General features: G+C 40.5%; 1 protein-coding gene across 1 annotated transcript in view; it reads right to left on the bottom strand.

Annotated features, from left to right (window-relative positions):
* Positions 1–13,261, bottom strand: part of LOC106523986 (multiple epidermal growth factor-like domains protein 6) — a gene marked incomplete at its 5' end in the record, with an annotated part of 34,040 nt that overhangs the window by 8,007 nt on the left and 12,772 nt on the right. The window contains 8 exon segments of the mRNA XM_014017589.1: positions 63–191; positions 332–460; positions 703–834; positions 2,624–2,752; positions 2,836–2,955; positions 3,096–3,224; positions 12,463–12,591; positions 12,824–12,955. Coding sequence (XP_013873043.1) covers positions 63–191; positions 332–460; positions 703–834; positions 2,624–2,752; positions 2,836–2,955; positions 3,096–3,224; positions 12,463–12,591; positions 12,824–12,955 — 1,029 coding nt within the window.

Genomic DNA, 13,261 nt, shown 5'->3' with positions numbered 1-13,261 from the left:
ATATATATATATATATATATATAATTTGACAAGAAAAAATCAAATCTCAGCTTCTGTCTCACCTTGTTGACAAGATGGTCCAACCCAACCAGGGCCACAGATGCACCTCCCAGTTGCAGGGTGACACTGACCTTCTTCCCCACAGGAGCAGGAGTTTGCACAGTCTTTACCATAATACCCTTTTGGACAGCCTGCACAAGCATAGTTTTGTAGTCATTAAACTCTAAATGAAAAGAATTTTTCCAATACAGCATTTGCACAAAACATTTTCTGTAATAGTAACTAAGAATTTGTTTATGCAGGATAAGAGGTTATGTTTTTAAAGACCTACTTGAGCTGCAGTCAGCTCCAATGTAACCAGGAGAACAGTAACATGTCCCAATCCTGTAATCACAGTAACCACCATTGAGACATCTGCACCTGGACTTGCAGTTTGGCCCAAAGGTACCTGCTCGACATCCTGGACACAAAGCAAAGAAATGTAGTAAAAGTTTACTCATTTTGCCTTTGTGTTTTTTGTTTGTTTGTTTGTTTTWGAGTTTTCCCAAAGACGTGACAAAATCTCGGTTAAAACAGTTCTTAATTTGGTTTTAGTTTGCTACCACAAAAGGAGGCAAAACATAAAAAGCCCAATAGAACACCTTCTGTCACATTTCATAGCATTAAACCCGCTGTTCCTTCAGAGTGGTGAGGTATACTTACGGAGCCTGCAGTGTGCCCCGTAGTAACCAGGTGAGCAGCTACATTTTCCCGTCACAGGATGACATTGTTCTTTGGCTCCTGGACACTGACAAAGTTGGCTGCAGTTTGGTCCAAACCAACCAGCAGGGCAGGCTGAGGCGACACAACCAAAAACATCACCAAAAACACTGTTATCTTTTTCTAAAAATAAAAGTTCAGACCTATTGCAGTTGGGTTCAGTTCATATCTTACTTGTACATAGCTTTTTGAACAACCTCCGTTTGGAGAGATACAGTGGCTAAAGTRGATTGCTGCGACAACTTCATATTTACATTTTTATGTTAAAGCTTTTTATGAAAAAGTCAATGTCAGTTTTGTACGAAACAGTTGTTTTAGTAGAAATATTATGRCATCTGTGCTTGCAAATATCTAAACTCTGTGCAAAGAGCTGTATAAGGAAAAATTGACAGTGATGTAAAGGTTTGAAAACAGTGCATGAACCATTGTGATTTTTTTTAATTAGTGCTGTTTTTAAATATGGGGCAGCACAATGGCTCAGTTGCCTCTCAGCAAGAAGGTTGCTGGACTGAATCCTGGTAGGGGACATCTCTCTCTCTCTCCATGCATGCGTGGGTTTCTTCTGGGTACTCCAGTTTCCTCCCACAGACAAAAAACATGCATGTTAGACTAATTGGTAACTCTTAATTGTCCCTAGGTATGAGTGAGAAAGTGAATGGTTGTTTGTCTCGTTTGTTTCTGTGTCCCTGTGATGGACTTGTGACCTGTCCAGTTGAGCACCAGTGAACCCCGTGACCCTGAAAGGAAGAGGTGGGTGAAGATAATGGATGGAAGTTGTAAGATGAGAGTAATCTACTTTGGTCTTGCTCAGACTAGCTATTAGCTTATCAATCTGGTCGGAGYAAAACTTGCTTCTGCAATCTGAGTYCGTTCAAACAGCAGGTGAGCTATTAATTGTCTATGGCCTTTCCAGAAACCCACTTCAAAAAATCTGAACTACCGCTTTAAGTCTAAATTGTTCWGGTAATAAGTTTTAGTTCCCTCCCCCTATTTTTATTTCATTTTGGCATTCACTTATAATTGTAAGATAAGTGACACATCAGCATAGTGTTAAATGACCACATTGTACAGCTCCGCACAGCTTGCAGATAAGGCCCCAACGGTGGACACATTCAGCACTTTGTGGGAACAAAGACACATGCCATTTCCCTTTCCTCTCTTAGACAAATCTGTGAACATACAGGGGCATTCAGCACTTGACTGGTAACAATCCCCAACAACTTTCCCTGGTGCCCAAAGCCCAGGCGCTCACAGAGGAACATTCTTTCACACACCCTTTCTGCATCCCTACGTATCCACTCATCACARTAATGAATGAAGTCCCAGGACAATCGGTCATATTGACCAAGATGAATCTGTGAACCAAACATGTTTTGGGGAGAGACCGCAGCACTCGGCTACTCAGTCAAGCAGCAGCAGGCAGCGTGGGGGACAGATAAGAATGGACTCCAGACTAAAGAGGTAATTACAGCGCTGTCATTATGCATGTCTGCCTTCCAAAAGGCCTTATCTGCTGCCGAGGAGACAAAAACAATGCCTTCTGTTTTACTTGGCAGCCGGTGTGTAACATTTATCAGATGTCTAGGGAGTGTGTGAGGAGAGGAAGGGARCTGAGGCCATGAAGGGGGGGTGCTGAAGCAGCAAAGAGGGGCTGAGTAGTGGAGCTGCTCGTATACAACCCTACAGGGTGTAAATAATGAAACATTCTCATGCGGTCCTGTGATAGTGAGGGTCTCGTGTAGAGGTGGAGTGCACTTCCTAGAATGGACTAAACTGTAATCTTTCCCAGGACCAAGAGGAAAAAAGGGAGATGCCACTGACATAAATTCATTTTCCTGACACACATTTTCTTTGTTGTTCTTACTTTTCTCACAGCCGGGACCCGTGAGACCAGCTGGGCAGCCACAGCTCCCAGTCTCATGGTGGCAGGACACCCCAGCCTGGCACTGACACGCCTGGGCACAGGAAGCACCGAAGAACATCGGTAGGCAGGCTGCGAGCGAACACACAGGGACCACAAAGTTGAGCTTACCGACAGTGTTCCGTTCAGCCGGTTTCATTCGGCCGCACGCACTCACGTGGCCCCTCTCCAGCCTGGCTCACACTCACAGTGGCCCGTCGCACGGTGGCAACGCAAAGAGTGGACGCAGTCACACCTCTGCTCGCAGCCTTCCCCGAAAAATCCCTTTGAACATGCTTCAGACAGAAACGCACAAGCATTCACATTAGAGCTCGGGGGGTGCTAGAACCTTACTTGTTTTATACACTGCTCCTTCAAAGTGTGCTCAGAAAAGCTGCATTTACATTTGCTGCAAAACAAAACTGTCAACAGTCACCTGACTGACAAAGCTCTCCAGTCCATCCRGGCAGACACACACATTTTCCTGTCACTCTGTCACATCTCCCACCATTTGTACATTTGCAGGTCTCGTTGCAGTTCTCTCCATAATGTCCTTCTCCACACTCTTAGGTAAAAAAAAAAAAAGAACAGAAACTACTTTCAAGATAGCATTCACTCAACTTTAATCGGTACATATCATGCATTTTAATCTTTCCTCTTCCCATTTGTGTCATTCAGTTGTGGTCTATATAAACTGGAATTGCAATGATTTCAGCCCTGTTTTGAGGTGTGTCTGCGAGGAACCTGTTTTGGTGCTGTCTCTTTAAAGGGGCAATATCATGTAAAATCAACTTTTTTGAGTTTTATATCATGTTTTAAGTTATACTCTCATAAAAAATATGCCCAAAGTCTTGCTTTGACTCATTCATGTATGTTTGAGAAATCCTACAGCGTTTTTAGGCAGCCACGCTGAGGAGCAAAACAACAGGTGGGGACCAGAAACGCCTTTTGGGACCAGAAACGCCCTTGGGAAGTGTCTTTAAGTCGAGCTTCCTCATCACGGAGCACATCTAAAATGTCTGAGAAACACATAATATAGGCCCTTTATGTACAAATGAGGCCCTTCACAACCCACACCCCTCCAGGTCTAACTACAGATGATTATTGTCCACCCTGTCCTGTTCAGCCATTTTTTGTAGTTTGATTGCAGAGATATGATTATCTATTAGTGCAGAAACTTCTTTCATTTACAAGTTGATTATAATATGTCAACAATGAAAGACTTGTCCATTCTTTCGTAGATTTGGCATCCTTGAACTTGGACTACAAATTTGCTGTGAGGAATAAAAATGGTGGGTAGCCAGAAGTCCATGGCCTTGTTTAGCAGTTCTGCAGCAAATACTATGACGTTATTGTTCAAAATATGTGATTGGGAAGAGAGAAAACTGAGTGAAAAATATGATCCAAAGTAAGATATCAAAGCAGCACAGAGAGAGGCTAAATTAAACTTTTCTACAGTCCTACAGACTCCAAGTACACAACAAAATGTACATACACTGGTAAAATATTCCTCTTGTCTCTTATTTGCTGTTTCTGACCGGTGGTGTATTTTTTCAAACAGCTGTACCAAGGGCAACCTTTACTTTTATTTTGTTGCATTCAAAACATTAAAATGATAATTTTACCTTTTTTTTACTTTAAAATTTAACACCTAGAAATTTAAATATGACCAGAACTCATTATGAAAGAAGTTGTTATGAACTCTAAAAAAATGAAGGATTGAATTTTAACCAAGTTACGTATGTCAGCTGGTTCCACTAAACAGAATTGAGTAAATGTAAAGCAATTTACTCATCTCGTCTTAGTGGAACCAGTTGATGCAACGTGGTTAAGTAAATTCAACACTTGATTCCTTAGAGCATGTGTAAAAGTACTTTTTTTCTCGATTGTTGTGAGCAGTTTTATTACTTTACTTAAGTACTTTGCTTGAGTAAAATGTATTTTTACCAGTCATTTTCTGTTAAGATATTTTTACTTTTACTTAAGTATTTTTTTAAAGTAATTCATACACCTTTGCTAAAAACTGATGAGACTTATTTTTGTTTAAACTCAAGGTCAAGCTGTAAGATTTGCTCTAMAAAAGCACAGTGAGGAGTTTGTTACGAACCATCATGCTGCTTGAGAAAATCTGACGAAAAATGTTTAAGCTGCCCAAAAATCAGCCACCTTATGCCTCTAAATAAACAAATGGGCAGCGTTCATGTTAGGTTAGTGAAGTTATTGAAGTGAAGCACTAACTCACGTGATTGGCAGTTGAACCCAGTCACTGCCCACTAACGTGGTCACACTTTCCCCCATTCTGACATTCACAGGTCGGACTGCACTCATCTCCAAAACAACCTTTGGGGTACTCTACCCACAGAACAACACACACGTATGATAATTCAACAAAGCATCTACAATCAAACCATCTATTGAAAATGTATGAAAACTGTGAGTTTAGATTAGTGTTTGATGAGATTATGGCTTTTAGCACTCATGTTGGAAAACTTGTGACTGATCAAAGTTCAAAATGCCATTTACAAAAGAGGAAAATGAGCAAATGACAAAGATGGACTATTAAGTCATGCTGGTGGTTTTCTGCTGACTCTGTCTCTGGTACTCAGAACCACAAAATGTCTGTGGCAAGAGCAAAGTCTTGAAAAAGCTGCAGAATGACAGACTAAGAGCTTTAGTGGGCAATTCACTAGATTCATTAAAACAAAGGCATGAAATCCTCGAGAAACATCAGCCCGAGAGCAATGATTGGTTAGCTACTAAAAGGCTCTTCCAAGGCTGCGTTCTCCCGCACTCCTGACATTGAGCACTATGTACATGTGGGTGCATTTATCCAGAATAGACCTCAAATAAACCCCCGTGTGCCAGAGGGCACTCTCTCTCGTCCTCCCTGCTTTCTCCTCCCTTACCCATCCCTAAAAAAAAAAAGTCATTGGAAATGTCTCATTATAGAGATAATTGTTCACAAACACATCTTAGTTGTGTTTAAAAGAGAGGATGTCGTGATGGGCCACAGCGAGGGCCTCCCTCACACCCTCTTTTAATGATGTGGCTTCCATTACCCAGAATGCAGTGTGGTCCTGCCCAGCCGGCGGTGCATAGGCAGGCTCCTGTGATGTGGTGGCAGCGGGCATCGTTCCTGCACTCGCACAGCTGGCCACAGTCAAGACCGTAAAAGTCGTTCGGGCACGCTGTGGGTCGAGTAAAAACATCCGACTGGTTACAACTGGCAACTTCACAAAAAACGGGGGGGGGGGGGGGGATCTGAATGCCATTTTTTTAATATAGCTCTTTTTTTCCTTCCCTACCTCGTGTTCTCACCCCTTCCCTCTCTGTCCTGCATCCCCCCCTGAAAGTACCGATATCAGATTGCGGCACCACGCGGCGGCTGCCGCAAAGAGTCTGCGATMGTTAAGTGAGCTCCTGTCCCACACATGTGTGCTGGGGTCTGAGCCACATCAAAGTTTACAGTGGATCAGAGGCCGTTCCCTTTTTTTGGAGGGGGGGGAGTAGAGGGAGCACAAAGAGCCGGTAAATAGAGCACCTGCTGTGTCCACAGACCCCACCAGCACACGGCAAAAACAATGCCTGCTAAGTGGTCTCCAAGAACACACACCTACAGAGTTGCAGGAGATGCCAGTCCATGTGTCTGTTTCTCATTCTCAGGGCGTGCTGGAGAGATGTGTGTGCAGTCAGGTGACACGCACAGTTTGCTTAAACATGGTGCCTTCTACCCAAGCTAGACAGCCTTTCCACTGCTTAGATGTGAATTTTGTCTATAAGCATGACTTCACCAGAGCAGGAATGTTTATTCACAGACTACTTTYGATGGCGCAATTTGTCACTGTGGACATTACAAGTTAACTCCAGAATAACAGCTGAATTCTGCTGAACATAAAAAGTTCTCCAATTCTCAGACTATTTTACAGAAACGCTAAGGTTTGGCTGTTTGAAGGTTCATAAAAAAATCTCTTCTTTAGGTAGCTTTTCTGTTTGCTGTTAAAAAGAAAATTAAGAGTTTAGATACACAGACAGCTTTTCATCTCCTGCCACTGAAATGTGAAAGGCAGGATCATGTTTTTCTCTATGGATGCACGTTTGTCTGTCTTGTTAGCAAAATATCTCATGGATCACAGGAAGTAGTCGTCTGATGTGCAGCTACAACTGATTGCCTTTTGAAAACAACACAAATTGAGATTACGACTAGAATTAATTGACAAACAATAATGGTCATAACTGTTCATTTTACAGACATAAAATAAAATTTGGTGTGGCAACAGCTGAGAGTCAACGCTAACACATATTCAAAGCACAAAGCATTGCATGASATTTTGGCTTTGAACGTTGGCATTAAATGACTGAGTTAACCTAGTCTAGTTTGACAAACTAGAGAGCGGCATKGTGGCTCAGTTAGTAGAGCTGTTGCCTCTCAGCAYGAAGGTTGCAAAACCGAATCCCTGCCGGGGACCTTTCTGGGTAGAGTTTGCATGTTCCCTCTGTGCATTGTGTGTTTTTTTGCCAGTACTCTGGTTTCCTCCCACACACCAAAAACATGACTGTTAGTCTAATTGTTAACTCTAAATTGTCCCTTGGTGTGAGGGAGAGAGTGAGTTTGTGTCGTTTGTCTCTTTGTGTTCCAGTGATGGACTCGCAACTTGTCCAGAGTGTACTCTGCCTCTTGCACAGTAACTGCTGGACATGGGCACCCGTGACCCCCGTGACCCTAAAAGTATGAGGTGGATAAATGATAATAGATGTTCAGCAAACTATCTCATTAAAGGCTGGACAACGCAACAGTTATAATTTGGTTACAGATATTGAACCAAAAATAGACAAGGAACAGAGTAAAATTCTGAAAGATCTTCCAATATAAATATTAAGCTTAATAGTATTTTCAAAATTTGACCTAGACAATTTTAACACAGAGTTTTTCAAATAGTGGGACCACTGTTTTAGAGGATGTTTTTAAACTTTTAAACTTATTTAAGTAATCTGTTCATGTACACTTTAATSTAGGTGAGTATACAGTATGTTTTGTAAGAATTTTACTAATGTCAATAATATAATATGATAATAATTTAATGATATAATAATACTGTGCTGGGGGAGCTATTCCCTCACAGTTTATACATATTAGTCACTTCTTCCTCCTTCAGCTGATAATCTACTCCTCCTTGTTCCAAAGGTTTCAAAACGGGGAAAGTATCTCTCCTGCTCAGCAGCTTCTCGCTGTGTTCCCACGCTGACAGCATGACATCTTTGTTGGCCTCAGTAGTGGTTAGACTGCACTTTTAATAAAACTAGCCCACTGAGGATGCTGTCATCCTAATACAGCTGGACATTAACTCAGCGGTGGCAGTGTCGCTGGTTTATTGTCTGTTGTTTACTGTCAAGACTGCGCTGATGCCATGGCGACAAGCAAACACGGCCTGTCGTTTGCCCATTCAACAATAGCTCACACGTCTACTGGACATTAATGCAGCGCACATCCTCAAACCCTGACATGTTGTAGGTGGCGTGGATTATTTGTACGTGCCAGCAGGGGGAGACTCGTTTTCAACTTAACCACAGGGTGGCAATCTGTCATCTAATATTAGCCTGTTGTCTGCTAGCATTTATAAATGTAGACTCTTCCCTTTGAGACTTTGTTTATAGGTAGACACAGAGGTTTTTCAGACAACCACAGCAATTGCGCGCACGCACACACACACACACACACACAGTGCCATCATTGAAAGCCTCCATCTCTCGACTAAATGAGCTCTTTAAGACAGCAGGATTATTTCCAGATCCCTGGTTGTGTAAGAGCCACTGCTGTCAGCCCATAAAGAAGGTCCAGAGACCACACAACCAGCGAGAGCAGACCACAGAAACAGAGCGGAGAGACCGAGTGCAGAATAGAGCTTCCTGGTGCAATTCAGGGTTTTGTACTAGAATTAAACAAGCAACAAAAACAGCGCGGATGTTCTGTGTCGGTTGGACCAGGGTTCTTTCTTCTGCAACCAAATAAACTGTTTTGATGCAAACATCAAAAGATCCAGACCAGCGTGATCCAAGTCAGTTGAAAAAGTGGAAAGCTGGACTCACGTCAACACACACAGGCCTCTTTCTTCAGAAAATTATTGAGTGAAATGTTAYGCATCAACACAAGCACCACAATAGTGCTTTTTCAAAAATGTAAGGTATAAGGTCTTTAAAGTGATAATCTGATCATTTTTAATTGATGCTCTGTCAAAGAGTTATCATATATTAGCTAATCCACACTTTGGCACGGCACCATTGTTTTCTTAACCAAACAACGTCCATATACAGTGTGTGATGAGCATAGATAGTGAAAATGCCAATAATTCTGAGGCGACTGAATGTTTTAATATTAGCTAGATTGATGTCAACGTTTATACTAAACAAAAGAAAGATTTAAAAGTGTGTGAAAAGTAATTTTTGACAGAACATCACTTCAACAATTAACAGATTATCCCTTTGAGGCACATATTAAATGTATTTAGAGGAATCGTCCACGCTTGATAAAAGCTCTGCATTGTTGAGGCACGTCTTCACATTTCTATTTTGAGAAACACATAAATGAGAGAGATCTGGATCTTCTCACAGTGCAGGCCTCTTTCTGATTCCTCATGAAGTAAGAGGCCCAGTAGACGACTAAGAAACTGGACACCTATGTTTAARCCTTAAGAAAATGAAATCTGGTCAGACTGTTAGCCTAATTTCCACAGCAACATCCAATCAGAGAGATGACCGCCTGTGAGGCCATTAGACTGTTATGACTAGAGATGTGAAGCTCCGCTCTAGTGTGACACGGCCGTGATTTACGGTGTACCACCGAGGTGGTATGAATTTCTAYGGCTGGTATAGTGAACTCCCAGTAAATCTTATAGACTGTAATAACACAAGGCCACTTCAAGTCAAAAGACTATAATCAAGAATGAATCTATTACATAGCTAAAACTCTTGGACTGTTGCAGTTCGGGACAAACATCATAATGGTGAGATGAATAGTTGCATGAAAGGTTTGCTATAGCTGAGTGGCTGCAAAGACACACTCCATCTGTCCCAGAATGACTAATACAAATTACATCTTGGGATGTGTGCGGTTTCAAAACGGTTTTGCTCATGACATTATATGGGCAATCTGGTGATTCATTGAATCCACTCAAACTGTGGCAAAGCTCAGACAATCGGAAGAATGTCCTGCAGCGCCATCTTGTGGATTGTCAGGTAACACGTGTGGTTAACAAAACAAAGTTGATAAAGTTTTAAAAAATTTGTCACGTTAACAAGTTCTACTAATTATTTTGTAGCTCTTTAAGCCACCATATAATTTGTTTCTATAGCCAAAGATTTTTCAACAACTATCTCATATTACTTATTATTCRGGTTGAACAACATCAGTCACAATATTTTACGGAATGGGTTAGATAAACTACAAGTTTAGTTTTTTTTAAAGGATGAAAAGCAGGTGAAAATGTTCTTGCCCATGTCTTGTTTTGTGAAAATGTCTCTCTGTGGAAATGAGACAGCCTATCTGATTCCATGATGAAGGATAAAATTAAATAAACTTTTCTGATAACAAATGTAATTTTATTTTATTTATTTATTTTTTCCTCAAATTTTGTGTCTGTTTATTTGTCTGTCAGCAAAATATCTCATGAACTAGAGGACTGGTCATAATGGAACACTCACTGGCTGTATAAATACAACTAGTTAAAAGGGAGGTATTAAATAAAAKCAACTTTTTTGATCTTTATATCACRTTATGTCATTCCCTCATCAAAAACATACCAAGAGTGTTGCTTTGACTCATTTATGAATGTTTGAGAAATCCTTGAATCTCTTGTGGTAGTCATGTGGAGCTGCCTAAACACTTGCTGGTACAAAGCTCCGCCTATTCCCACAAAGCTCCTCCCTGCAGCCGAGCTCCTGCCCCACACMGCACYCCTCCCCTGAAGCATTGTTGTGASGATGTGCTGAAGTGGGAGAGTTGGGGACAGTAGGACGTTTTTAAAGAGACAGAGGCCAATTTCGGGGTGTTTAGATAGACTATGATGCAAATTCATATTTATTTTTGATAAACACAGCTTTTTCAGAACAACTGAAAGCAACATAGTTACTTGACTGTGGCATAGAATTGAAATGWATCTGGAAATAACATAATACCCCACCGCCACCATTTAAATAAACACATAAAAACACACAGGCTATCACGATCTAGGGATGCTGACTTTTCGTCAGCAGCTGCTGCCATTTTCTTCCCAAACTGCTGTGACCAGATTTTTCAAGGCTGCTCGGTGCGTTTGCTTGTAATTCCCTCCTGCTTCGTTATTTCTACAAATTTCAATCAAGCGTACTGATGTCAGGTAGTTAGTTATAGCCTCGTCTTCCAGTTTTTAACTTTTGTTGATGCATTTTGATGAGACAATTTTTTGAAAATAGGATCATCCGAGTTTTTCTAGTGACCCCTTAAAGAGATAAGCTGCCATGATGAACATTATTTTATCTGCCCTTGTTCCAAATTTGATAATGATTTGAAACATCAGAGTATGTTTTTTTTWAAATCCGGAACAGTGCTTGTTAGCAAATTATGTTGACGCTCGTCTTCGTCACTTGACACATTTAACGCGCTGTCATTGGTTGAGGAGCTTTGTTTACAAAACAGATGTCCACATGGTTTTTAAATAGTTTTAATTTCCTTACTTACTAAGACACATTAAGTTGATTTGATGCTGCAGTTTGCCTTGCAATATTATTTTATACCCTTTCTGCTACATTTGCATTGGATATTATTAAGTTTTATTAGTTTTTTTAGGATACAAGATGCTTCCTACAAAAACCAGAATATGAATCTTTTCCTAAAATTTCATGGTGATGTCTTGAACACTGAGGAAGCTATGAGCAAAAATAGATAAGAACAAGGTGAAATGGTCACAAAGGCTCCATTGGTTCTGCTGTGAACTGCAGCAAGAAAACATGAGCTGATTTCACCTAAACAAACATCAATAACTTCTCTCATACTTGAAATCATCACATGATTTTGGTGTTATTTTGTATGGTTTGAAATATTCTTTTGGAATCCGCTGTCAGATTTAATATTGGTGTAAGATTAAACATTTATCCACATCCCTACATGATCACCGGTCTTTCATGCATAGTCCTGTGAAAAAAGTGAAACCCACAGAAAAGTYAGGTGAAAGTAAATCTAAATCAGCTATATTACATTCATCTGGAGGCACTGCATAAAAAGAAGAGTATATACATTGGCCAAATACACTAAGGAAATGCTACTCAACTGGGTGATTTCTGTCTGGCCTGTCAATTAGTTAAAAAATATATAAAACTTTTCCATTAATAACCTTTTTTATTTATTTTAAAAGTATGACTCAATGCAGTAAAATACACTAATTTAAGGGGTAAAAGTTAATCATACTTGTTCTTTTGCATAAAGTAGTGTTCCCCTATAATTGGGTAAGGCCTCTCCACCCCAAGAGCTGTTGGATTTGGATTTGAGTAACTGTGGATCTCTAAACAATTTTGTTGAACCGCCCTGCACTAAGCATACCAACAATGTCAATTTACCTACACTAGTTCTTCCTTTAAGGAATGCATATCACCTGCCACCAAGGATCCAAATTGACATTTCAGTTTGGATTCAATCAGAGATGCATTTGAATTGACTCCATTTACGAATCTAAATGTAACACTAAGCATAAAATAAAAGTTAGGGAACCTTTCAATTTAGACAAAAAGGGGGACATTTTAGATGTTTTTACTGATAAACAACATAAACAACATACTTATCTCACAGTAAGCTCCAGTAAAGCCCAAGGAGCATGTGCAGGCTCCGCTCACATGGTCACAGAGGGCTCCGTTCTGACACCGACACCGCTGAGCACAGCCAGAACCATAGCTGCCATTTATGCACTCTGCAGAAGACAGTGAATGTGAACTGTATTTTATATGGCAACATAAAAAATAGCAATAAAAAAACACCAAGTATAACATTTTACACATTTAAAAACAACTAAATTCAGATTAAAATTTCACATGCAATAAAATTTAGCAGTCTACATTGACTCAGTTTACGTTATTAGCGTGAGTGCCACAGGGTGGCAGCATTGACTAGATATTTTCAAATTCTGTCGCTCTGTCACTCACTCTCTTCACACTGGTCTCCAGTGTAGCCCTCCTCACACACACACTGACCGCTGACCGGGTCACAGTCCAGAGAGCGTTCCAGGCACTGACATCTTCTGGTGCAGCCCGGGCCCCAGAAACCTGCTTCACATGCTGTAACACATGGAAACAAACAGGCATGAAGAGTTACTGTCAATTGGTCTGAGTTTCTTTGCTATTATGCTCTTTTATGTACAGTACAGACCAAAAGTTTGGACACACCTTCTCATTCAAAGAGTTTTCTTTATTTTCATGACTATGAAAATTGTAGATTCACACTGAAGGCATCAAAACTATGAATTAACACGTGGAATTATATACTTAACAAAAAAGTGTGAAACAACTGAAAATATGTTTTATATTCTGGTTCTTCGAAGTAGCCATCTTTTGCTTTAATTACTGCTTCACACACTCTTGGTA

This window comes from Austrofundulus limnaeus, unplaced genomic scaffold (assembly GCF_001266775.1).
Source record: "Austrofundulus limnaeus strain Quisiro unplaced genomic scaffold, Austrofundulus_limnaeus-1.0 Scaffold173, whole genome shotgun sequence".
NCBI classification, from domain to species: domain Eukaryota; kingdom Metazoa; phylum Chordata; class Actinopteri; order Cyprinodontiformes; family Rivulidae; genus Austrofundulus; species Austrofundulus limnaeus.
This window is presented reverse-complemented; position numbering and strand designations above follow the sequence as displayed.